Consider the following 25249-nt stretch of genomic DNA (forward strand, 5'->3'; position numbering starts at 1 on the left):
AATTCTTCCCTTCATGACTGAGAAGGGGTTACCAGTTTGCTTACACACACAAGGAAGAAATCATTTCTACAACAGCTAAAAAAAATTCTTCCAGGACAATGCATTTAAAAGGATGGAAATTAAACTCTAAGGGGAGGGAAAGTATCAGGAGCTGTTCTGCACTATGGTAGAACAGTCTCATTATCATATACTAAAATGAACAAAGCTTGCTTAGTGAGGAGAAACACAGCCCTCCATAAGAGATCATTGGGAAACAGCTTAGCAATGGCTATAACCTTGCCATGCAGAGATAGATCATCTCAATTGGCTTAAACAACCTCCCCCTAAAGCTTCTCTAAGCATGCTTTGTCTCCACTCTTATTACAGGAAATCAGTTTTGATTCTGCAGGCTAGAAGTGCATGGTATTTTTTGTCAGCAACATAATCTTATCAGAAACTGAAGTCCATAGGAGTTAGGTCATCAGAGAGGGTTTCAAAGTGGATCTGACCCTGTACATAGGGATGGCAGGGCAACTTGGGGATGGAGAGTACTAAGGAATTACAGGGGAAATCTGCAGGGAATGTCAAAATCAGCTCCACTCTTCCCCTCTCCTAGGAGTTTGTGGAATTCCTTTTCATTCAATCCTGAGGTCATGCTGAGTCATTTTAAAAAAAAAGTGTTCTTCAGTGCACCACATCTCTGGAAGCCCTTTAGCCAGCCTGTTAGTCATTACTATACTCATAGGCTTGGGGCCAGCACCATTCACACTTTCCTCTGCTCTGCAGCAGACGGATTGAGCTCCTCTCATCCTTGAGTTCCTTCTCCCCCCACCTCTCTAAAACTCTTCTGAGGGAGGAACAGCTATAACTTTGGGGATAATATAGCTTTAAGGAAACTTTTGGCAGATGCTGATGTCCTAACATCTGGGCAGTGTTAACAGAATCCCGGAGGCCCGGACAGACCAGGAGCCACTCGTTCTAGGAATGTAAAAAAGTAGAAGTTTTTCCGACTGTTGAGAGGAGCAGAGAGGAAGGAGAAAGAGAAAGAGAAGGAGAGAGAGAGAACACAAAAAAACCATACAACAGGTAAGATCTGCCGCTTCATCCGTCCACACCACACTACCCCATTTCACAACCCGGGAGGGTAACGAGAGCCAGGACTTGGGCAAAATGGCTTGGAGGTGGGGTGGGGGGAGGAAGAAGTTCTTTTATGAAACTGGACCACATGCTGCTTTCCATTTGAGCCGTGACCTGGCTGCAGACACAAGTTCCCACTACCTTCCCGACCCACAGCAGAGGGATGGCTGACCCCAGTGATGAGTCAAATTTTCAGTCTGAGATTGGGGAGAAGGTGGGCAGGGAAGGGGTCACAGGCTCAGAGCACTGGGTCTGCAAAGGAAAGCCCCTGCTCCCAAACAAGGAACTGGATGGAAGCTGCATGTGGGAGAGGGGTTGATGATTAGGGCATCTAGCTGTTCAGTTTCCTGAATCTCTCTTTAATCTCCTCTCTCTCATCCTTTCGCTCCCTCTTTCTGCTTTTATCTCTGGTCTTCAGCTCTGGCAGATTGTCTTTTCTTGCTAAGCTTCCTTTCCACATCTTTCCACTTTCCTTGCCTCCCCCGCTTGCTCTTACTTCTTCTCTATCCTGCTTCCTTGCCACTCTCTAGACAAAATCTGAAGCCATGGAGTAATGAACTGGAAAGTGATTTTTTGCCATTCTTGGACTTCTCACGCCCCTTAGGGAGGCTGGCCAGAATCTGCCGTCTTTTTGTTCCTCCATTTCTGGGACCGACACCTCCCCCGAGCATGGCATTTCATTGAAAGCCTGTGGGTGCTTGCTGAGAAGTCCAGCAGCCAGTTTATACCAATGGGCAGCAAGTTTTAATACTGTCATTTATGAAGCATTTGCCTACTGGGAACCACACAACTCTCATCCCATTAGAGTGAGGATAGGATGGGAAGTAAGAGGGCAGTGGGAGCTTACTTACCCTCTCCTCATGTACCTCAGTAGGTTCTTTCCAACCCCACTGACTTCCTGCTGGCTCAGCAGGGTAAAACTAGAAGGTTAGGCTGGACTTGAAAGCCAGAAGCCACTACTAAACCACTAAGCCTCAAAGCCCAAAGCTAAGAACAGAGCCAGGGTATAGTCACCACCTGAGAGACTGCAGAAAGGAGACATCCAGTCCTGTTCAAGATGGAGTTGGTAATAATAATATCTAATATACATGGATTGCTTCCCTATGTGCCAGGCAATAGTCTATTCTATAAGGTAGATACTATTATTATTCCCATTTTATAGATGAGGAAACTGAGGCTCAGAGAAGGTAAGGAATTTGTCCAAAGCCCCATAGCTAATAGGGACAGAATTGGATACACATGCAGATCTGTGTAACTCTAGAGTTCAAGTTCTTAGTCCATATATGCTAACACTTTCCCAGATTTGTGGTTAGGAAGTACTAGTTAAGTGGATGAAACCATCAACTGGTGCCTTTAGATTGCAGGATTCCCGTTTGGTTCTATATGACTTAATGTTGGCCCTTTCCTGGTCTTTGTACCTCACTGTCCCTCTCTGTAACTTGGAACATAGAACATTGGCATCAGCTATCACCAGGGTCAATTGAGAACTGGTTGTTTTATGCCCTCTTCCTCCTGGGAGGGAAAGACCAAAATTAACAAACAGAGTGTTGTTATTCTATAAAGTGGAAGATCCTTACAAGGGGGACCATATAACAGGCATTCATTATTTTAAAAATCTCTCTTCTTCCTTGCAGATCCTGCATTTCTGCTTTCTCTCACTTTTGGAAGTTCATTGATGGCTGATTTCTGAACGTCATCCTCCTTTGCCCTGGTGCTCCTGGCCACATACCTCTATTCTTGTCTCCCTAAACCACCCTCCCACTCCCCCTTCTCCCCCTTTCAAGAATGGCCATTCAACTAACTCGAAGAGGAGCTCTCTCTCTGCTACTCTTCCTCACTCCAGCAGTGACGCCAACCTGGTATGCAGGTAAGCTCTAGGAGCTGTTGCCCATTATTTCCAGGAAGGGCAGGGCTTAGAGCAAGTGTTAGAGAAGGGAAGGGTTAGACTGCAATAGGAGACACTTAAATTAGATACAGAGAAGAACTATCCTCAACAACAAAGATGGTTAAACATTGCAAAAGGCTACCGAGGGAGGTTTTTGAGGCAAACAGATAAGAGATTTTTGAAAACAGGCTGCACCAGCATAAAAATGATGTTGGTAAATATATCCTTGTAGCTTATTTGTACTACACAGGGAATATGGCAAATATTTTATCATAACTATAAATGGAGTATAATCTTTAAAAATTGTGAATCACTATATTGTACACCTGTAATTTATATAATATTACACATAAACTATACTTCATAAATATAATAAATATTAAAAAATAAGGTTGGTCAACATGGCTTTTGAGGCCACTATCTTACCTGCTTCTTCACTTACTTTCTCTCTCTTTCTCTCTCCCCTCCCAGACCTTGTTTATAGGATGAGATTTTTATAGCCCTTTTCTGCTGAAGATTGTTAATGACAATTCAGACAACATTCTCTTAAACAGGAATCCCTCAGTTTCTTCTGGCTTGTTTCTTATTTTGGAAGGGATGGGCATTTCTAGGTCCCTGAATGTTTCATCCTTTGCCCCTGGGGAGACCTAGGGAGCTCAAGAGAACAGACCCAGCAAGGAGATGGGAGAGGGGAAGGGAAGGAATGAAGGAAGGATAATGAGGTGCCAGACAGGGGTTTTTGATGGGGCCCAGCTGGCATTCCAAGTGCTAAGAATGTTCTGTGGCCTGCAGCATCTGCCTTCACGGGAGCTGGGGGGAGTAGGGGCAGGAGACAGGCCCAACTAATGGAGTTAGAAAAACATCCAGAGATGAGTAAATAAGAAACTGCTTCCATCACAGCTGCAGTCATTGTAGCTAAAATTTTCCACATGCCCTTAGCTCCTGGTGGAGGCTTCTGGCAGTAGCTCTCTTTGGAACAGCTGCATCAAGCTTTCAAACAAATATGCGCACTTCTTCCCCTCCTTGGCTTAACCTGGCTCTGTAGGGGGTGAAGCATAAGGGCTGACGCTGAGATGAAGAAATTCAAGTCAAGCCCTTGGAAGAGTGCACACTGCTTGGGGTTATAGGAGCCCCAAGTCCCCAGGAGATACCATGTGCAGCCGTCCTCCCCAACCTCCCCCCAGCTTCAGTTCAAGTACATGAGCCCAAAATCCGGCCAAAGACCATGAGACTATGGAGTGGAGGTTAGATGGCTCAAGCCCCATTTTGAATAACTATAAGAAACCTCATGGCACACAAAGGCCTTGACCTTTCCCAGGGTGGAAGCCTGAGCTGTTGGAGTCTTAAGGACAGTGCAGTTTTTTTAAAGACTTGGATTCATTTGAAACTCTCAAAGGGCTGTTTGCAAAGGTGGCTACTCCCCACTTCTCACAAGAATCACTATGGTCATCACTCCTTCTCAGGAGCCCAGGCTGGTGAGGTCTCTGACAGCCCTTCAAGCCCACTCATTCTGCCTTTCTCTTTTCTTAGGAAGCTACGTGATGAGAGAAATTTGGAAATTTCCCAATAATCCTCCCCTACATCACTAGCTCAGTTGTCGGAGCTTGCTCCATCCCACCTGTTCATTTCTTCATTCAATAGATATTTAATGACCACTCTCTATGCATTCAGCACTGTTTTGTTCATGACTATAGCTTTGTCCTCCAATGGGAATAGTACAAGGAAAGCAGCCAAGTGTGGATTCCTGGCTAATCAGAAAAAGGATCCAAGAATAATCAGCAGGGAGTGGAAAGCGTTAAGAATATAAATCAAGCCAACAGTGGGTTAAAAGTGCATATTGGCATATCTGTGCAGTTCAGGAAGTCAGACAGTATTTCTTATCATAATCCAAGCATTAGGGGGGATCTTAAAATTGTCATCAATTATCAGTTACATTTCCAACCACACCTTTGTGAAGGGTAGTGCTTAGAGGGTCTGACTGTACTATGGAAGTTGGAGGAACCCAGTAACAGACCACAGAGTAACCACTGATCAGCATAAAGGAACCAAGGAATGCTGCCCAAAGCTCTCCCAACCAGGGCTGAAGAGGGACAAGCAGATAGAACAAGGTGGGAAGGGGGGACCCTCTGGTTTCCCATATCTCATCTCAGTATCTTAATATTTGCCAAAAAAATACCCAAAGACAGGCAAAGAGGAGAAATGGAAAGGCGTAAAGTGGTAAGGTGGCCCCAACTTATTCCTGTCACAAAGCAGACTTGGCACTGGGCCAGCCACCTCTGTACCCTGGCGAAGACTGTAATTATCTGACTGAGTCTTCCCCTCAGCTTTCCCACATCCCCTGTAATTCTGGAACGATGTGAAATGCTTGGTGGCCTTCGATCCCGCACACATAGAGTGAAAAAAGGCTGAATTGCGAGAAAGATTTTGGATTTTTATTCCTGTTGGGCGTTGTCCAAAGCTCTCCCCTACCGCCATCTTCAGTGGAGTGTCTGAGTTTGGTCTCGAGGGGATCAAACTGCCCTGGGCTGGAATACCCATTCTACTCCTTACTAGCTGGGAGACCTTGGGCTACTCCCTGAATTCCTCTGAGCCTGTTACCTCAAGTGTATATGAAAGCAATATGGGTGTCTACCTCACTGAGATGTCAGGGTGATCTAATGAGATGACGTATGTAACGCGCTGAACCCAGAGGAGGTGTTGAGTGATGTTAGCAGTCGTTGTTATTGTGGTTGTTGTTATTCAGCCACAGGCCTTGGACACTCCTGTCTGCTCTTCTGGTAAACAGAGGCTTGCTCCCTGCTGGGCATTTCTTCACAAGCAAGCTCTGGAACAAGGGTAGGGGGACCAAAGCGTTTAGAGAATCGTGCACATCTGTCCTCCTGTTTACAGGCGCTGCAAGGGTTTGATACTAAACTGAAACAGCTGACAAGAATTCTGTTTCCCACCTCCCTACAAAGAAACTTCCCAGGTGGGGAAAGAGGGAGCAAGGGAGAGGAGGCCTAAGAAGGAATAAAGGAAATCCAGGAGAAGAAGCAAAATGGGAAACCAGGAAAAAATAAAGAGAAGGAGAAAAAATGAACTCTTTCCTCTGGAATGAGGGCAAACCAACGAGGACATGATTTCATAAGGCAAACTTTCAGTTTGATTCATTCCCTTGTTCATCAAGCTGGACTGGTTTCCCAACACGCCCCCCCACCCGCAGCCTATGCCTGTGGGGACTGGAAGAGCCTCATCATCTGCGCTCTGCTCCACCCTTTAGTGCAGGGGGCCTTGTGCCTCTGTGCAGAGAGGAGGCAGGCGAGCTTGTGGTCGGAGTGTTGACACAGGCCAAAGGGCTTCAGCACTAAAACCCAGCCCTGTCCTGGAAGCACACCCTCTCCTGGGAATGCAGAATTGTCTTCTGACTCCAGCAGGGCTGGCTGCTCTATTCCTGTGTGTGCTTTAGGGCTCTGGGAGGCTGGAAAGAGAGCTTCCGGCAACTTCCCTCCGGAAAGGACCAAGTTGTATTCCAATTAGTTCGTATTCATGACCCATTTCCTGCCGTCTGGTGGAACGCACTGTTTAGTCTCCCGGACAGCCATAGACTGGCCTCCACCGGGGAGTGGCCCACTTAACGGGATGAGGGTGGTTGTGGAATGTTCTCTAGCTCAGCAGCCCCCTACTAAGGCTCCTGCTGATTAGAGGAACTAGACATCTCTCCAAAGCAGGACAAACTGCTCAGGAAGTGAAACCCTTCTCATGCCCCCTCGCCTTTTGAGCCCTCCCTCTTTGCCTTCGCATGCCACCCCTAGCCCTGGCGACCAGGTGGCAAAAGGCTGGTGCCCTGTGGGCTGGTGGGAGCTTGAGGAATTATTTCCCTCTGAGGATTGTGAGAAGGCCCATCACTAGTGGAAAGACCCTTGCTCAGGCTCTATGTTTTCCTCCTACCTGGGACAACAACTGTCCATCCTCAGAGCTTGGTCATCAGTGTCTCACCAAAACTCATGTGTTACATCAAGGAAATGGGTCTTTTCTAGTCCAGATGGGCAGGATTCATGGCTGGTCAAGAATTTTGATTTTTTTCTTTTGAATGGAGGTTTCCAGTGCTACCAGTAAGCCACCCACCTCTCCCCCAACATGAGTTCACCCTCTGTGCACCTGAGGTGTGGACGTTTGCCCACAATAGTTCTGCTGCTTCACAAGACAGGATTTTCCCCACTAAATAGCCACCTAGTTCCCCACCCATGGAGTGTCATGTCCTCAGAAAGGGACCAAGTTTGAAAGGGGAAAAGGTTGGGAAGGACTTGCATAAGAAACCAATATGTCATCTTGATATATTCTTCATTCTAGGTTCAGGCTACTACCCAGATGAAAGCTACAATGAAGTATATGCTGAAGAGGTCCCACAGGCCCCTGCCCTAGACTACCGAGGTAATCCTCTCTGCTTCTCAGGCTCAGGAAGGGCCTTATCTGGCCTAAGGCCTAGGCCCTGCCTGAAGCATCCTCACCCAGCTTGGCTCATTTGTGCCAAAGCTGCAGCTCAGGGAAGCAGGGGCTGTGGTTTCCAGTCATGAATTTGGTTACTGACTTGCTGTGTGATCCCACCTGTCTAGAATTAAGGTTGCCCATCTATAATTAAGTATTGACTGAGTACCTACTGTATACCTAATCCTCTGTAATGAAAGCCTTGGGTGATATAAAATCTAAGGTAGAGTTTTGTCCCCCTCAAGAAGCTTACATTCTGCTGGGGGATATGGGTGAGGGCGCAATAAAATTAGCAGGCATAGGGCAAGTAAGCGTGAAACTCTGTGCTAGCAGTAAATGCAATAGGAGTTAAGAAAAAGAAGTCATGGGAGGGGTCATGAAAGATGACATTTAGACTAGGCTTTGAATGATGTGTGGATCTGAGAACTGGAAAGGGGATGGGAGGGCCTTCAGCATAGCAGATGGCCACAGATATAGAGGTAAGAACAAACGTGTAAGAGGAAGGAGCTAGGAAGAATCCAGCCTCACTAGAGGAGATGGGATGTGGAGGGAGTAGTAGGAGGTAAATATAAAGAGTGAGACCAAATTTGGAAAGGCTCCATGATCTAGGGACCCTTCTAAGGAGAGGCAGGAGGACTATCTGTGAAAAATGCTGAATAGCAATTCCTGCATTAGAAGGAAATTTAGATCACACAATGTCTGATATCCCTTCCACTTCTAAGATTCTTTGTTTCTGTGCTTTGCAAGCCATGCTGAAGAGTTTAGCTGTTGTGCTAGAAGTTATAAGGAGTCATCGTATGTTTTTGCAGAGGGGAGTGAGATTGTAAATAGTAATTTCAGAATATCAACCTCATTACTGTGGACAGAAAGTAGGAGTTTGGGAGGGGTAGAGCCTGGGTCAGGGAGATTCTCCAGGAATCAGTAACAGTGATGTTGGTAAGAGATGATTGAGGCTAGTAGAAAAGAAATGGAGAGCAAGGATGAACCCCAGAGATGTCTCAAACAAAGAGATGACAGACCTAGTACAGATTTGATGCACCAAGAGGGTAAGAAACAAATGACTCTCTGAAAGCATCCAGTCTGAACACCTGGGAGAACTGTAAGACCCCCTCTCACAGAGACAAGGTTAGAAAAGAAAAGTGGTTTGGGGCTTTCTTGGTGGCGCAGTGGTTGAGAGTTGGTCTGCTGATGCAGGGGACGTGGGTTCGTGCCCTGGTCCGGGAAGATCCCACGTGCCACAGAGCGGCTGGGCCCGTGAGCCATGGCTGCTGAGCCTGCATGTCCGGAGCCTGTGCTCTGCAACCGGAGAGGCCACAACAGCGAGAGGCCCGCGTACCACAAAAAAAAAATGGTTTGTACCCTATAGACAGTGGGGAGTAGAAAGATGGAGCTTCGTGAGTCAGGTCGTTAGCTTAGATGGATGAGCTGTCTGAGGGATCAGAGGGCCAAGGTCAGAGCCTTAGAAGACATCTACGAATGTGATCAGGAGAAGAGGAACCAACAAGAAAAAGAGAGATCATTAGTGGTCCGCCATGTAGGAGGAGATTGGGGTAGCACCTATCAAATTACAGAAGCCACGAGGGAAGAGAATTTTAAGGAAGGGGAAGGGATAACAGATCTACTGTGTCAAATATTGGAAAGAAACAAATTGAGGGTATAAACAATATATTTGGCAAGAAGAAGGTAAATGGTGACCTTTGAGAAAACAGTTTCAATAGACAAATGATCGGAGTTTGGGGTTCCTCTCTGCTCCTTTCTGGCTACCTTCTACCTGTCTTCTCACTGCTAAATTGTCCAGACCCACTGCCTCTCTGTCCCAGCACTTGCTAACTCCCCAACTCCCTATGGTCTCTTTCCTACTCACCCACAGATTTCCATGCTGGAATGACAGCCCTTGAAGATCAATCACAATTCTCTCCTCAAGCCCAAATCATATGGCCCCTTCTTGAGCTCAACCTCCCCCATCTCTCAGAAACAGTGGACACCATCCCTCACTTCTCACCCCGCCCCCTTCCTTGGGCTCCAGGACATTTCACTATTCTGGTCATAGCTGAAGCCAAGAACGGAGATGCGTTCTCTAGTGGTAACAAGAAGGAGCCTGAGGCATGGATCTGAACTTTGAGTGACCCTGACCTGTCCCCCTGAGCTTCTGGACTACATCTCCAATTGCTGCTGGACACTTAAATTTGGAGATATCGAAAACTAAATTCTTTCTGCTTCCCTGAAAAAGGTTTGACATCTGGCCTTCAAACTTTTGATAATGATACCATCATTCTCTTAAAAATACCTTAATGGCACCTTTAATAGCCCCTTTTCCTCATCACCTCTCACCAGTCATTCACCAAGAATTGTCATTTGTTTATTAATCCATGGGATTAAAACCTTTATTACCTCACACATTGATAATGACAATTGCCTCCTAACTGGATTCTCTGACTCATATTTCTCCTTTCCCCAAACCTAGTGACCCACTGTGATCATTTCTAACAGAATTTGGTCTCAGTCTAGCTGTCCGGCCTAACAACTCATTACCCCTTCTCCCCACATGAAATCGATGAGTAGCCAGATTAGTGGAGCTTTACTCTGTTCCCTGACTGCTTTGGCCCATGCTGAACTCTCCCTCATCCATTCATTCTTTCATTCATTTGTTCAATGGCTATTTGTTGAGTATCTACTGTATACCTACTCTGAAATAAATGTTTATTGTCTGGACCACTCGTTCGGCATTCATTATATACTGCCTCTTTGGTTTACTTTTTATTACCCTCAACAAAATAGTTACCTGTTTAACAGAAGGAGCCACGTATGACACCCCATAGAGCTATGTCAAAAGTAGATGCTCAAGAAATGTTTACTGGCTGGTTGGCATTCTGGGAGCAGAAGCCAGATTGTAGGAGACTGTAGATGGGAGAAGTAGATAGGAAAAAGCAACAGGTGCAGAAGGTACTTTCAGGGGGGAGGGTCCAACAGCCCTATGATTAATATTAATCTGCCTCATTGGTTATTTTTAAATATGTATAAAGCCATTAAAAAAATAAGCCACATGGTGGCCTTTGGCCTTGGGGTCAAGTGTCTCGTGGCTATCTTTGGGACTTAGTCTCAGGGAATAAAACTAATTCAGTACGGTTATCTATGTTGAGGGGGGAGGGGTGGCCAGGAAAGTACAACCTGAGGTTCCAGCATTCCTTGTAAGGTCTTGTGACCTCATAATCCACAGCTCTACAACTGTAGTGTTTAAGAGACTTTCTGTAATTTGGGGATGGCATCTCCAGATGGCTGCAGCGTTTTGTTGCTTGAGATGGGATGAGCCAGTGGCTCAAACCCAGACACTGATTCAGGGAATATCATTCCCATTCCCAGGATTAGATATATTTTACACACGCATTTTCATTTGATTCTCAAAACAGTCCTATGAAACTGGTTTATTATCCCCACTTTACAGATCAGGAAACTAAGCTCAGGGAATTTCAGTTTAGAGAATCATAGAGCTCAGGGGTGGCAGAGCAGGAATTTAAGCCCAGTTCTGTCTGACTTCAAAGCCATGCTTATTCTATTTCTTTCATAAAAAAGGTAACCCTTTTTTTTTTTTTTGCAAAGAAGGTTTAAAAAAAAAAAAAACAAGAGTTAACCAGTAAAAAGCAGATCAATATTTTAGAGCAAAGTGTGCATGTACTTTGGTACCATTTTCACTAATCTTGAACTTTCTTTCATTCCCTTAAACTGACTCCTAGCTTGGAGTCAGAAACTGTTCTCTGAGGTACGTCCCAATCCTCTGGGCCACCACTTGCTCCCAGATTTCTGCAGCTCTGGGCAAGCTGGTAACTCTGCCTGAGTTATCTGAAGGTAATCACGAAGAAGGCGCTTTCAATCCTGTTGTCAGCACACTGTTTTCTTTATAATCTCTAGAAAGAGATATGTGGATCGCAGAGGCCACAGGCCTGAATTCAAATCCCAGCTCCTCCACCTTCCAGCAGTTTTGACCCTGGACAAACATGTATTATGTGCTAGTCACTGTGCTATGTATTTTATAAATGTTATTTCATTTAAATACATTTCATGCTTGCTCTGGAGTGATAGGGGAAGACCTCTAAAACACATTGTTAAGTTTATTTTAAAAAACATTGGTGGGAACAGTGGACGTAATATGCTACTCTATGTGATAAAGTGGAGGGGAAAATAAGATTTGCTGTATATATGTAAAGAAACTATTAACAGTGTTTCCTGATGGAGGGACTTAGTGGGGGTAGGTGTGGGAGCAGGGGTGGGAGGGAGAATTTTACTGCATAACTTTTATACTTTTGGGGTTTTGAAATATATGGCTATAGTACCTAATCAAAAATGTAAATGTATACTTCAAAGCAGCAGCCTAACATGCTGCAATGACAGATATTGTAGTTAGAAAAAAAATGGCTTTTAGAGCCAGACAAACCTGGGGTTCAAATCCCAGCTCTGTCCCTTACTTGCTGAGGGATCCTGGGCAAGTTACTTCCTCATCTGCAAAATAGGGATAAATACCTATATATTGTACCTTACAGAGCTATTGGGAGAACTATATGAGATGATGGGAAAATGAAAATATAAAGCATGGTGACTAGCACACCATAGCTACTCCATAATGACTAACAATTTTCCTACCACGTTCTTAGTTTCAATTTCCCATCAGTACTCTTTTGTTCAGCCAGTTATGAATCTCCATTACTGTACTGTCACCTCTCCCATGTGGAAGTATTTCTTCATCTCATCCACATCAATGGCATGAAAGGCATTGTCACATGCCTCACTGACTTCCACATAATGCACCTACCATTTCCCCTGCTCTACTAGTCTGGTGACCATACCCAAAAAGGAAACAAGATCAGTCTTCAATTACTTGTTTTTGGGGTCACTTGGAGATCACCACTTCTTCTCCTAACTGCTCATAAGCCTATGTTTAAATATTCTAGAACACTTTGCTATCAGTGCTGTCAGTCTCACCAGGCTATAGTTCCCAGAGGCTGCCTTCTTCTTCCTTCTGGGGCTCTAAGGTACAGCATGGTGACTATAGTTAATAATTCTATGTTTCATAGTTGAAATTTACTGAGAGTACATCTTAAGTGTTCTCACTACAAAAAAAATGGTAACTATGTGAGGTGATAGATGTGCTAATGAACTTGATTGCAGTAATCATTTCACAATGTATACATATATTAAAACATCACATTGTTCACCTTCAATATATACGATTTTATGTGTTGATTATACCTCAATAAATCTGGAAAAATAGAAAATTGCGATAGTGTTTTTGCTCTTTCCAGCCCTCCAACATGTTCTTTTTTTTTTTCTTTTGGTAAACTGCTGTGCCTCGTCAAGTCTTTATTTTCTTTTCTTCCAGTTTTATGAAGATAACTGACATACAGCACTGTATAAGTTTAAGGTGTACAGCATAATGATTTAACTTACATACATCATGAAATGATTATCACAATAAGTTTAGTGAACATCCATCATCTCATATAGATACAGCATTAAGGAAATAGAAAAAAATATTTTTCCTTGTGATGAGAACTCAGGATTTACTCTCTTAACAACTTTCACATATAACACACGGCACTGTTCATTGTATTTATCACGTTGTACATTACATCCCTAGCACTTATTTATCTAACAACTGGAAGTTTGTACCCTTTGACCACCTTCGTCCAATTCCCACTCCCCCCACCCCCTGCCTCTGGTAATCACAAATCTGACATGTTCTCTTTATGCCAGTATTCCTCGAGGCCAGCCAATTTGGACTTATTTACAATAGCTAGACCCTCTATTACTGTCTCAGCATTTATCCTGAGGTATATATTTCCCTTTACTATTGCTTGCTTGTTCTATCCATTCCACTTTTATGTGTATTTTCCTTGACAGAATATGGGTGAAAAATAGGATGAGAGTGATTGTTGAGGTCCCGGCCTCGAATGTAAAGTCTTGATGATATGTGTTGTGACCATATAATCAACAGCTCTGCAGCTGTAGTGCTTAAGAGACTTTCTGTCATTTGGAGACTGTGTCTCCAGATGGCAGCTGTGTGTCACAGCCACAGGCTCAAAGCTAACGCTAGAAGCCATAAGGCTGTTGTGGCTTAAAGGATAGTTTTCTCACTGTCATCTGTCTTCATTCTCCAGCTGCCCTCAAACAGAGGCTCTAGCCTTTCTTTGTTCCTTTAGCTCCTGTTGAGCTTTTTTTCACAGCCCCCCTTTTTTTGTCTCTTAGGATTTGGGAACCAAATTAGCTCATACGGGGCTTTAGCCTTCCCAGCCCCAGGCTAAGAAATCTGTGTCAGCCTATGTATGTGTTCTTGGGCAGGTGGCCCTCTGCTTGTTTATATGTTCCCCTTTAAAATCTGAACCCACTGAAGAGTCATTTATTTTGTGTAGCAGATGAGGCATCTTTATGATAGCTTTATGATTTAGCAGCCCTATTACCTTTTGTGCTCAGTATTGAACTGGAATTGGACTTTCATTCCTAAGCAGCCTACTTTGACATGGCATTCCCCTCCTCTCTCTAGCTTACATCTTTGTGTTATTTTTAACAGTTATTGTAAATGTACACACTGTAAAAATTCACTCTTTTTGGTGTTTTGACAATGCAAAGAGTCAGGTCATCAGTACCACAGTACCAAAAATTTGCCCAGGGCTGCCCCTTTGAGGTTATCCACCCCTCTACCCCAATCTCTGGCAATCACTGATCTATCCCAATATTTCTGCCTTATCCAGAATGTCACATACATGGAATCCTACAGCCTGCAGCCTTTTGATTCTGGCTTCTTTCATTTCACAAACTGAATTGGAGATTCCTCCAAGTTGTTGCATGTATCAGCACTTCCTTCTTTTGTATGGCTAAACCACAGTTAGTTTAAACATTCACCCTCAGAAGGACATTTGAGCTGTTTCCAGTGCTTGACAATTATGAATAGAATACTTTAAACATTTGTGTACAGGATTTTGTATGAACACGGGTTTTTATTTCCCTTGGGTAAATACCTAAAGTGGGACTGTGGAGTCACCTGGCAAGTGTACATTTACCTTTCTAAAAAACTACCAAATAATTTCCCAAAGTAGCTGCATCATTTTGTATTTCCCCCAGCGATGTATGAGAGTTCTAGTTTCTCTCCATCTTCACCAACACTTAGAATTGCCATTTTTTTTAAGTTTAGTCATCCCAATGGGTGTATAAGGGTATCTTTTTGTAGTTTTGATTTAGCATTTCTCTAATGACTAATGATGCTGAACATCTTTTCATGTGCTTATTTGCCATCACTATATCCTCTTCAGTGGCATATCTGTTCATATCTAAAGCTTATATTCTAACTGGATTGTTTGCTTTTTTTACTGTTGAGTTTTCCAAGTTCTTTATATAGTCTAGATACTAGTCATTTGTCCCATATATGGTTTGCAAATATTTTCCCCCAGTTTGTGGTTTGTCTTTCACCTATCAACAGTGCTTTCCACAGAACAAAAGATTTTAACTTTGACACGGTTCAGTTTCTTGATTTTTTTTCTTCTATGAATTGTGCTTTTCGCATCATGTCTAAGATCTCTTTGCCTAGCCCTAAATCCTAAAGATTTTTCTCCTATTTTTTTTCTAAAAGTTTTATAATTTTACTTTTTTCTCTGAAGTCCATGAGCCATTTTGAGTTAATTTTTGTTTAAGGTATGAGACACTTAGGTCAAGGTTCTTTGCTTCTTTGCTTTGCTTTTCCTTTTTTTTTTTTTTTTGGCCTATGGAAGTTCAATTGCTCCAGCATCATTTGTTCAAAAGGTTATCTTTCTTCTATTAAATTGTTTTTGTACCTTTGTCAAAAATCATTTCAGTATATTTGTGTGAGTCTGTTTCTGGGCTCTCTGTTCTGTTCCATTGATCTATGTGTCTGTCCTTTCACCAATACCACGCTGTCTTGATTACTGTACTTCTAGCTTACTTTTCTTCTATTGCTACAGTCCCCCGATGGTGTTATACATTAAATATCCAGGATGGAGAAGCCACATGCTACTCACCAAGAGGAGGAAATTATCACAGCAGCCTGGGCACTCGCTGTGAGCTCTCCTGTGACCGGGGCTTTCGACTGATTGGACGGAGGTCGGTGCAATGCCTGCCAAGCCGCCGTTGGTCTGGAACTGCCTACTGCAGGCGTAAGTGGTATCTGTGCGTGCATATGTTGACATGAGCGTGTGAGAGAGGCTGTCCGGCCAGCCACCCAGGGTATATGCCTGGAGGTGTTACTCTGACCTCTGTCAAGTGCAAATTGAGAATCTTCCACAGGCTCCCAACAGGGTCTTTCCCCATCCTAACATTCCAGCTCATTTTCTCTCCCTGTGGTTATTGGTCAAGCAATAGGGGCATTAAGTAGCAACCAGCCCTTCTGGCACAAGAGGTCGAGGAGTGCATGGAAGGCTTACGCCTGGGGCCTGATGTAGACTTGGGCCTTCCTCTGGAGCTCTGAGCATATGTGGTCTCAGACTCATTCCCACTTGTGGTAAACTGCTGTACTTCCTGACCTAAGGCCTTAGAAGGCCTTGGCAATGAAACTATAAGACATCCACTAGTCTTCATTTTCTTCTGAAAGTCAAGAAGAATCCCTAAGGCTGGAATGTGGGTGTGCTAATATGCACGTTTCACGTCATGTCCCCCTTAGCTCCCAAATCCCTGCCTCTTATTCAAGCCCTACAGCCTACCCCATTTTGGCAGCTGAGCTTTGTCTGTCCGTATGTCCATCATTGAATGCCATTTGTAGAACACCCATGTGTGCGGGGCCCTGTATTGGTCACTTCAGAAGCCAATCCCTCAGTTACCAGGCTGCTTATAGACTAATGGGACGGAAACACAAATGTGTGCACGTGAATGGAGTGTAAGGGGATGCAGAATGCTGAGCATTCAGAGAGAAATGGGGTTGGTCAGAGAAGATGCTGTGGAGGACAGGAGAAGCTTGATAGCCAGAAAGAGGGAAGCTACCACGTCCCTCTAGGTGACTGTAATGCATTTGTTTTAGGACTTAGACACCATCATTTCCAAAATGAATTTGAATTGGCCTTACAAATAAGTCGTCTACAATGAACATAAAACTTAAAATAAGTCTACAAATGAACATAAAACCAGTTAAAAATTGGAGATGTACATATTTCCAGGTGCCTAGAATAAGTTAATTACTATATTTAAACACTGAATCTGGCTGTGTCCTTCCTCATAAGAGACACAAGGGCAAACACTTTGGATCTATCATTTTCACTGTCATGTAATACTAAGAAAACAAATTCAGCTGAAAAGACAAACCTTTTTTTTGGACCTGATTTCAAGGAGGTCATTTTTTGCCTAGGTCTTTATATAAAGGAGACTGGAAAAAATAAAAGGCAATCATCCTCAAGTCTGGTTTGACCAAGAAGCAAAACAAACATAGCTCATAGAATCTTTATTCAAAGCTCCAATAATTGAAGTTAAGGAGGGTTAGAACTTAGACAACCTAAAGGAAGATATGGCTGGCCTACTTCTTTCAGACATCAGGTATTTCAAACTAGACTTTGGCAAGCACAGGCTCACAATCAATTCACAGAAGCTGTCTCCGCTGCACACGTGATGTCTAAAGCACATGGACTCGTCTTTAAGCAAATGCCACCAAAGCTGGCCCTCCAGGCACTGGCCTGACTTGTATTCTCACTGGCACAGAGGGCTAGCCTGCCTGTAAGTGAGCCTCAGCTGAGGAGTGCTTGTGGTAGTACCAACATTATACTCAAAAAAGGAGCCTTAAATTTGTTCAAGGGCGTCTAGCATTTGAGGAACAAGAGAGGAAAACTATCAGCTGCTGAGGCTCTGAATAAGCCCAGAGGTTTATATGCATTGTCTCTTTAATCGGCACAACAATTCTACTTCATGGTATACACATTTTAGTGACGAAAACACTGAGGCTTGGAGAGATGAGGTAACTTGCTCAGGTCACAGAGCTAGTAAGTGGTGGAGCTGGGATCCAAACTCAGGTGCGTTTCTCAAATCCATGCACTTGGATGAGTAATTTACTTCTTTGAGACCACCACCCCACCCCCACCCACCAAGAGCAGTACCATACTTCATAATATCAAAATAAGAAGGCAATTAGGAAAAAGAGGCAATCAGGCACAAAAATGTCAGGGCAGTTTGGTGTAGGGTTTTCTGTATTTTCTGCTGTTTCCGATACGGTTCTCCCTGTGCTAGATGCCCAGGCATCACCTCCACATAAACCCCACAGGCCACTGAACTTGCCACTTCATTCTCTCTTAGAGATGAGATGCCACGCATTGCCATTCATCACGAGTGGCACCTACACATGCACAAATGGGGTGCTTCTTGACTCTCGCTGTGACTACAGCTGTTCCAGTGGCTACCACCTAGAAGGTGACCGCAGCCGAATCTGCATGGAAGATGGGCGATGGAGTGGAGGCGAGCCTGTATGTGTAGGTAAATGCTGGTCGCTCCCAGCTGTCCTGCTGCAAAGAGCCAGCCTGGCATTATGTCCACCACAGAAGGCATTCCTGCTCGCTGCAAGGGTGGTACCCTGGGCATGGGCTTAACAAAGTGATCACTTCCCGTGGAGCTGGGCCTCCCCAGTTTTGTTGAGCATCTTGAACTGAGAGTGCATCTTTTACCTACCCAGTGGTGTGGCATTGTTTCTATGGGTTCCCTCCAAGGAAGGCAGGGGACCCACGAGTCAGCACTTGATTTATGACCTTGGCAGACATAGATCCCCCCAAGATCCGTTGTCCCCACTCCCGTGAGAAGATGGCAGAGCCAGAGAAACTGACTGCTCGAGTATACTGGGACCCACCCCTGGTGAAAGATTCGGCTGACGGCACCATCACCAGGTGAGTAATGGATGCCTCCTATGCTTCCCACCAGCTTCTCCCAGGCACTCAGGCTGCCCACACTGAACCGCACAGACTGAGGGTACAGTGATAATGTGCCCCAGACCCCAGTTCTAAGAGTCACTTTCCTCAGTGGCTCTCTCACTTTGTCCCATGCAGGGTGACACTTCGGGGCCCTGAGCCTGGCTCTCACTTTCCCGAAGGAGAGCACGTGATTCGTTATACTGCCTACGACCAAGCCTACAACCGGGCCAGCTGCAAGTTCATTGTAAAAGTACAAGGTTAGAAAGAAGTCTTCCATTTCTACATTACTTATTATTCCTGCTCTTCCCTTACCCTCCAGATGCCCATCACAACCCTCTCCTCTCTATACCTAAAACAGACACTGCATATATATTGGGAGATGGGGAAAATAAGTTCACTAAACAGGTCATTCAGGAAGCCTGCATGACATGTGCATACACATGTTTCAGAAACTCTGTTTCCCAACAAGACTTTCTCACTCTCCTAAATCTACATAAAATCCACAAAGGTACTCTTATCCATTTCTTTTCTTGGCCTTCAAATTAATGATTAAAGCTAATCAGCCTTCATTCTCCATCTTCCTCCTCTGCTGAAATTGGTGGTGTTGGCTGCCTGATTCTTGCTTTTTGTTTTGTTTTGTTTTCATCATAAAATTAATTCATGCTCACTGTGGAACATATGGGAAATAAAGAGATATATAAAGGGGAAAAAACCTATTACTCTATCATCCAGAGGCAATTGTTGTTAATCTTTTGGTATTTTCCTTCCAGTCTTCTATTCACACATACTTTAAAAAATATATAATTGAGATCTTACTGCATATCCAATCTTATGTCACCCTTTTTTACTTTTCATTATAACACAAGTACTTTGTTTTTGTTTTTTGCGGTACGCGGGCCTCTCACTGTTGTGGCCTCTCCCGTTGTGGAGCACAGGCTCCGGACGCACAGGCTCAGCGGCCATGGCTCACGGGTCCAGCCGCTCCGCGGCACGTGGGATCCTCCCGGACCGGGGCACCAACCCGTGTCCCCTGCATTGGCAGGCGAACTCTCAACCATTGCACCACCAGGGAAGCCCCCTTCAGAAGTATTTTAATGACAGTATAATAATCTGCTTCTAAGAATATGTCATACTTTGCTTAACACTTCTCCCACTGATGGATATTTAAGTCTCCTCCAATTTCTTTTTGCTATTAAAAGTAATTTGTATGGTAGTCATCTTTATGCGGGGTGTCCCCAAAGTCTGAAAACAAAAATGGCAATTTCTTTTTACAGATTGATACTCTTTTGATGACACTATATATACTCACCTGTGCTTCCACATTTTATGAACACCTTTGCTTACATTTTAGATTTAATTCCGTAAGGAAGGAAAATTCTGGCTCTAGCTCTGGCCATTGGAAACACAGACAAGTCATTCATTCTGATCTTTCTGGGTCTGCTGGTCTAGAAAACCCAGGATAGGCATCCTCTTAGCCTTTTCTTTTTTCTAAAAGAGATAACATAGCCCCTAACTTGAACTCCTCCCTGATAGTGAGACGCTGTCCAACTCTGAAACCACCACAGCATGGCTACCTCACCTGCACCTCAGCGGGGGACAACTATGGTGCCACCTGTGAATACCACTGTGATGGAGGGTATGAGCGCCAAGGGACCCCCTCCCGGGTGTGCCAGTCCAGCCGCCAGTGGTCAGGATCACCACCTATCTGTGCTCGTGAGTGAAACTAGGAAATGGGGAGAGTGGACATATTGATCAGGGCTACTTTGGGGGATCTCCCAATGTCTATGACTCAGGGGCCAAGAGCAATGTGTCTGATGTGGGAATGGGGGATTCTGAGATCCCCCAGTGTTCCCCCTTAGCATACTCCACCTCCAAGAAAAAGGGTTTAAAATCTCCAAGTGTTCTTTCAGGATTTCCCCCAAGGAAAATGGAGAATGGACTTGAGGACACGGGGAGGGAGAAGGGTAAGCTGGAACGAAGTGAGAGAGCGGCATGGACATATATACACTACCAAATGTAAAATAGATAGCTAGTGGGAAGCAGCCACATAGCACAGGGAGATCAGCTCGGTGCCTGGTGACCACCTAGAGGGGTGGGATAGGGAGGGTGGGAGGGAGGGAGACGCAAGAGGGAACGGATATGGGGACATATGTATATGTATAACTGATTCACTTTGTTATACAGCAGAAACTAACACACCATTGTAAATCAATTATACTCCAATAAAGATGTTAAAAGAAAAAAAGAAAGAAAGAAAGAAAGAAAGGGAGAAACAACCAAAAAAGGTTAACCCGAAAGGCTGGAACACCTCAAGATGTTGTTATCCATGCTGGGATGAAGGAGCAGGCCATACTCTGACTGGCCATGTGCTTCTGCCCTAGCTATGAAGATTAATGTCAATGTCAACTCGGCTGCTGGCCTTCTGGATCAGTTCTATGAGAAACGGCGACTCCTCATCATCTCGGCTCCTGATCCCTCCAACCGATATTATAAAATGCAGATCTCTATGCTACAGGTGAGAGCCACTCCTCTAACCAGGGCTTAGCTTCTTTGCATTCCCCCTACCCCACTCCGTTACTCTCCTACCTCTTCTCAAAGACTTGCTCTTTCTGCAGCACAAATGCTACTTCCTCAGACTCTGTGGACAACATTTGATCAGTTTTACTGTAGACAAATTTAGCACATTTTAAAAACCACTGTTTTTACTGAAAAGACAGTGAGGTTACTGGAATGGTGGGTTACAGGAGGCTTGGTGAAGCATGAGAAGGCTGTGTGGCAAAACACTCTGGAGAGACTTGTAAGATGTATGATCAAATGTAAATGTGGGGAATTAATTATGTTTATGTTTTCAAGGTATAATAGCACTAACAGACAGACAGTAAGTGCTATATAAGGACCAGGTATACAAGTATGTGCTTTACACATATTCACTTAATTCTCACAGCAACGCTTATGAAATAGGTACCATTACTATCTCCATTTTTTAGGTAAGGAAACTGAGGCATAGAGTGGTTAATGATTTGCCCAAAATCACTAGCTAGTAAGTGGCCGAGCCAGGACCGAACCCAGACAGTCTGATTCTAGGATCTGTGCTCTTAACCACGACTAATAGCAGACGAGAAGGAAAAGTGTTGTGATATTGCAAAGTAATATGTGGGAATTGCGTGAGGATTTTTAACATTCTACCAGATATCTAGTTAAAGCCACTTGTGGGGGAAGGAGAAGTGGAAAGGACAGAATAGATCTGACCATTGGGACTTGTGAAAGGAATAGACCAGATTCTATCACTATGTTGTACACCTGAAACTTAAATAATATTGTAAATCAACTAAACCTCAGTAAAAAAATAATATAATGTTAAAAATAAAGAATAGACTAGGCTCTTGAAGAGAATTCAAGTTATGCTGACAAGACTTGGAGAACCAGCTCTGATAAGCTGAAAGGGGCTGGATACCCAGGTAAAAGAAGAAGTTATTTAGGGGGGGTTCTAAAAGTTGAATCTTACAAGTTGCCAAGTCAATATTCAGAGGCCCAGGATGAAAGCAGCTGTATCAAGAGAATGACCCTGGGTATCTAGACCAAAAAGGACCTAGTTCCTCCAGGGATCCCAAAAAGGCAGGCAAAGGCAATACCTCAGCTTGAGCAGAAAGCAAGAACAAGAACAGAAACCAGCCGGGGAGGACTGTGACTTTGAGGGCCAGGTCTAGAGGAGTAGCCCAAAGATTAAACAAGGGGTGGGCACCAGGCAGTGCTCACTGCTACTTTAAACCTCCCCCCAGGGAACTGGCTAAGAGGCACCCCTGCTGAATGAGGCAGGACAAAGAGCCGGGGTAGGGTTACAGGGTGTCCAGCCCAGTGCAGAGGAACGCGAGAAAGGGTAACGGAAAGAGCACTGGCACCATTTTGGAGAAATTCTGGAGACTGAGAGAAGGCCATGGCCATGTAGCCTAGTGGTAAGGAGCACACACTTGGGGCAGGCAGCCTCGGCCCTCATTTTGAATTTTGGCTCAGCATCTTATTGTCATGAAAATGTGGGCAAGTTACTTTCTCCTTTACAGAATAAGAATGATACCACCTACCCTGTTAGGGGTGTTGTAAGGATTAAATTCAATTATTCCCGCGAAGCATTAGGTATGTGTGTTCGACGAACAATAGTCACTGTTATCCTATCACAATAGCTATCCATTAAGAACCTATGTAGCTTCCAGTTATAAAATAAATAAGTCCTGGGGATGTGATGTACAGCACGGTGACTATAGTTATATCGTATGTTTGAAAATTGCTAAGAAAGTAGATCTTAACAGTTCTCATTGCAAGAAAAAAAATGGGACTATGTGTGGTGATGAATGTTAACTGGACTTATTGTGGTGATCATTTTGCAATATAGACAAATATCAAATCATTATATTGTACACCTGAAACTAATATAATGTTATATGTCAAATAATATCTCAATTTAAAAATGAACCTATGTATTTAAAAATCTATGCAGGGGCTTCCCTGGTGGCGCAGTGGTTGAGAGTCTGCCTGCCGATGCAGGGGACATGGGTATGTGCCCCGGTCCGGGAAGATCCCACATGCCACGGAGCGGCTGGGCCCGTGAACCATGGCCGCTGAGCCTGCGCGTCCGGAGCCTGTGCTCCGCAATGGGAGAGGCCACAACAGTGAGAGGCCCGCGTACCGCAAAACAAACAAACAAACAAACAAACAAAAACGAAAAAAAAACCTATGCAAAACTAAGCAAGGAGAGATGATGTTCCTGCAATTTATCAATTACATTTCTCTTTTCTACCCCACATGGTGTAACCAGTGTCCCACACTTCATTAGAATAAAGGAAACACTGTTAGGGCAAGTGCTTCAGGAGTGACAGAGGGAAGAGGTCGTAGACCCCCTGGTGTGATGGTTGGGGATGAAGCCCCTCCTTTCCCACACTGCCTCCACGTGGTCCCAGGAGGAATCAGCTAAGTAGCCTTAGGTTTGAGTCTGATAGCCTATTACAGAAAACCTTCTTCTCTCCCCTCCCAGCAATCCATCTGCGGACTGGACCTGCGGCACGTGACCATCATTGAGCTGGTGGGGCAGCCACCTCAGGAAGTGGGGCGCATCCGGGAGCAACAGCTGTCAGCCAGCATCATCGAGGAGCTCAGGTCCAGGCTGCGAGGCCACAGGGAAGGGCTGGGCAGAAACTCTAGGCAGGTCATTGGCCACAGGAGGGTTGTGGGACAATCAGCAGACACTACTCTCTTAGGGAATTCCTTGTGTTTGAACTCTTTGGATGTATTAGGTAAGGTCAGAGAGTGGCAGGGTGTCAGAATTAAATTGGGGGTTGGGCGGTGCTTAAAATACAGATGACCACCCCAAACCACCTCAGGACTGTGCTTTTAGGAGGCACCTGAGGTGACTCTGAAGCACAGCCAGGGCTGAGACACAGACCCAGACATGACTCAGATAAGCCTCTGATCCTGTTGCCTTATGGCCTTATCCCTTTGCCCTCAGTCTCCAAAGGAGCAAAACACATTTTAGGCATTGAAATCTGAATCATACCCATCTGCCCCTGGGGGGAGAGAAGACCATAGGCAACAGGTGGTAGAAGGTGACTTTTCTCATTATCTATTAATTATCACCCTTCCAATGCCTCCACATATACTCAGAGCCAATAAAGCCATCACTGATCTCTGTTCTATAAACAATACCTGCCCCTAAAGCTCAGTCTCAGTAGGGACAGAAAGATTCAGTCCCAGATAGAAGAGAGACTGGGAAACACTCAGAGGAAGGAGACTGCAGACTTGGTGATATTGCTCAACTTCAAGGTTGACTAGGTGACATTCATCAACCTCAGGGCTGCCATGTTTGGTTGTGCAGGCTGTGCCCAGCCCAACTCTAGGAAACACTAGTCGCAGCATAGTGCATGTGACCAGTACTCCCTGGAGTTATTCCATGCAGCCCGCATTGCTGTATCTAATAGCTCTGCTTAAGGGGGCCTGTGAGGCAAACACAGCTTGGTAATAACAAAGCTGTTCCATCTGGAGTGAGGAAGGGACAGCTTAACAGAGCTAGACACACTGGGGTAGCAAGACTCGGGTCTGAGCAGAGAAAAACAAAGGGACTTGAGACAGGTAGTGGAGGGGATGGGGCCAAGGGATTGGGTGGGGAAAAAATTAGTCCATCAGTGGAGCTGTGAAAGGTCAGAGGGTAGTAGAGCCTGGTGGGATGATGCCAATACAAGGTCTCAGACCTCCCTGGGCTCTTCTCTCTAGGCAATTTCAGCACCTCACTCGCTCGTACTTCAACATGGTGTTGATTGACAAGCAGGGAATTGACCGGGAACGCTACATGGAACCTGTCACTCCCGAAGAAATCTTCACGTTCATTGATGACTATCTACTGAGCAACCAGGAGCTGACCCAGCGCCGGATGCAAAGGGACATATGCGAGTGAACTTGAGCCAGGGTATGGTTGAGGTCAAGGGCAAAGGTCCCATAGTCAGCCGAAACTGGGGCCTAATAAAAGGAGAAAATGCTTTTTCCACAGCTCTAGGGACAGGACTCTGAAGTGGGTGAGGTTCCCGGATCCTGGGACATTTCCAGGCACCTTTTTAGGGCTGTGGAATAGTTTCCTTAAGTAAGTCTCTGCTTTAGGTAGCACTGGAGGAGCATAAGAAGCTAGGGGGGGACTGAGGACAGGCCCTGGGCAGCAGGTTGTGGACAGAAGGTCTTGCTTTCCTAACCTGGGCTTCTGCCCAGCTCTCCAAAGTCTTCCAGATAAGTAAATTCTAAATTCATTCACTAACCGGCTGTGTTTTAAATGGTTTCTCTACCCTGAAGTGACAGCAGAGGGCAGCACCATCACAACAGACAACCAGGACACTAGCAAGTGTGGCTGATCTTCCTTACAGGTTAACTGTGT

General features: G+C 44.8%; 1 protein-coding gene across 1 annotated transcript; it reads left to right on the top strand.

Moving 5' to 3' along the window:
* The first annotated feature begins 776 nt into the window (after positions 1 to 776).
* SRPX2 (sushi repeat containing protein X-linked 2) lies at positions 777 to 25004 on the top strand. The gene is made up of 11 exons (XM_082681844.1): positions 777 to 1065; positions 2751 to 2983; positions 7331 to 7411; positions 15430 to 15621; positions 17738 to 17914; positions 18192 to 18318; positions 18478 to 18599; positions 19876 to 20055; positions 20724 to 20857; positions 23369 to 23490; positions 24601 to 25004. The coding sequence occupies exons 2-11, from the start codon at positions 2902 to 2904 to the stop codon at positions 24779 to 24781; spliced, it is 1398 nt and encodes a 465-aa protein (XP_082537970.1). The 5' UTR covers positions 777 to 1065; positions 2751 to 2901; the 3' UTR covers positions 24782 to 25004.
* The last annotated feature ends 245 nt before the right edge of the window (positions 25005 to 25249 follow it).

The sequence above is a fragment of the Grampus griseus genome, assembly GCF_964374135.1.
Source record: "Grampus griseus genome assembly, chromosome: X".
Taxonomy (NCBI): domain Eukaryota; kingdom Metazoa; phylum Chordata; class Mammalia; order Artiodactyla; family Delphinidae; genus Grampus; species Grampus griseus.

What these genes read in the sequence shown, in the direction of transcription:
- SRPX2 (XM_082681844.1), top strand. Translation starts at nt 2,902, where the DNA reads ATGGCCATTCAACTAACTCGAAGAGGAGCTCTCTCTCTGCTACTCTTC. An exon ending in GTTCATTGTAAAAGTACAAG is followed by an intron (nt 18,600 to 19,875) that starts GTTAGAAAGAAG and finishes CCTCCCTGATAG; the next exon opens with TGAGACGCTGTCCAACTCTG. An exon ending in TGCAGATCTCTATGCTACAG is followed by an intron (nt 20,858 to 23,368) that starts GTGAGAGCCACT and finishes CTCCCCTCCCAG; the next exon opens with CAATCCATCTGCGGACTGGA.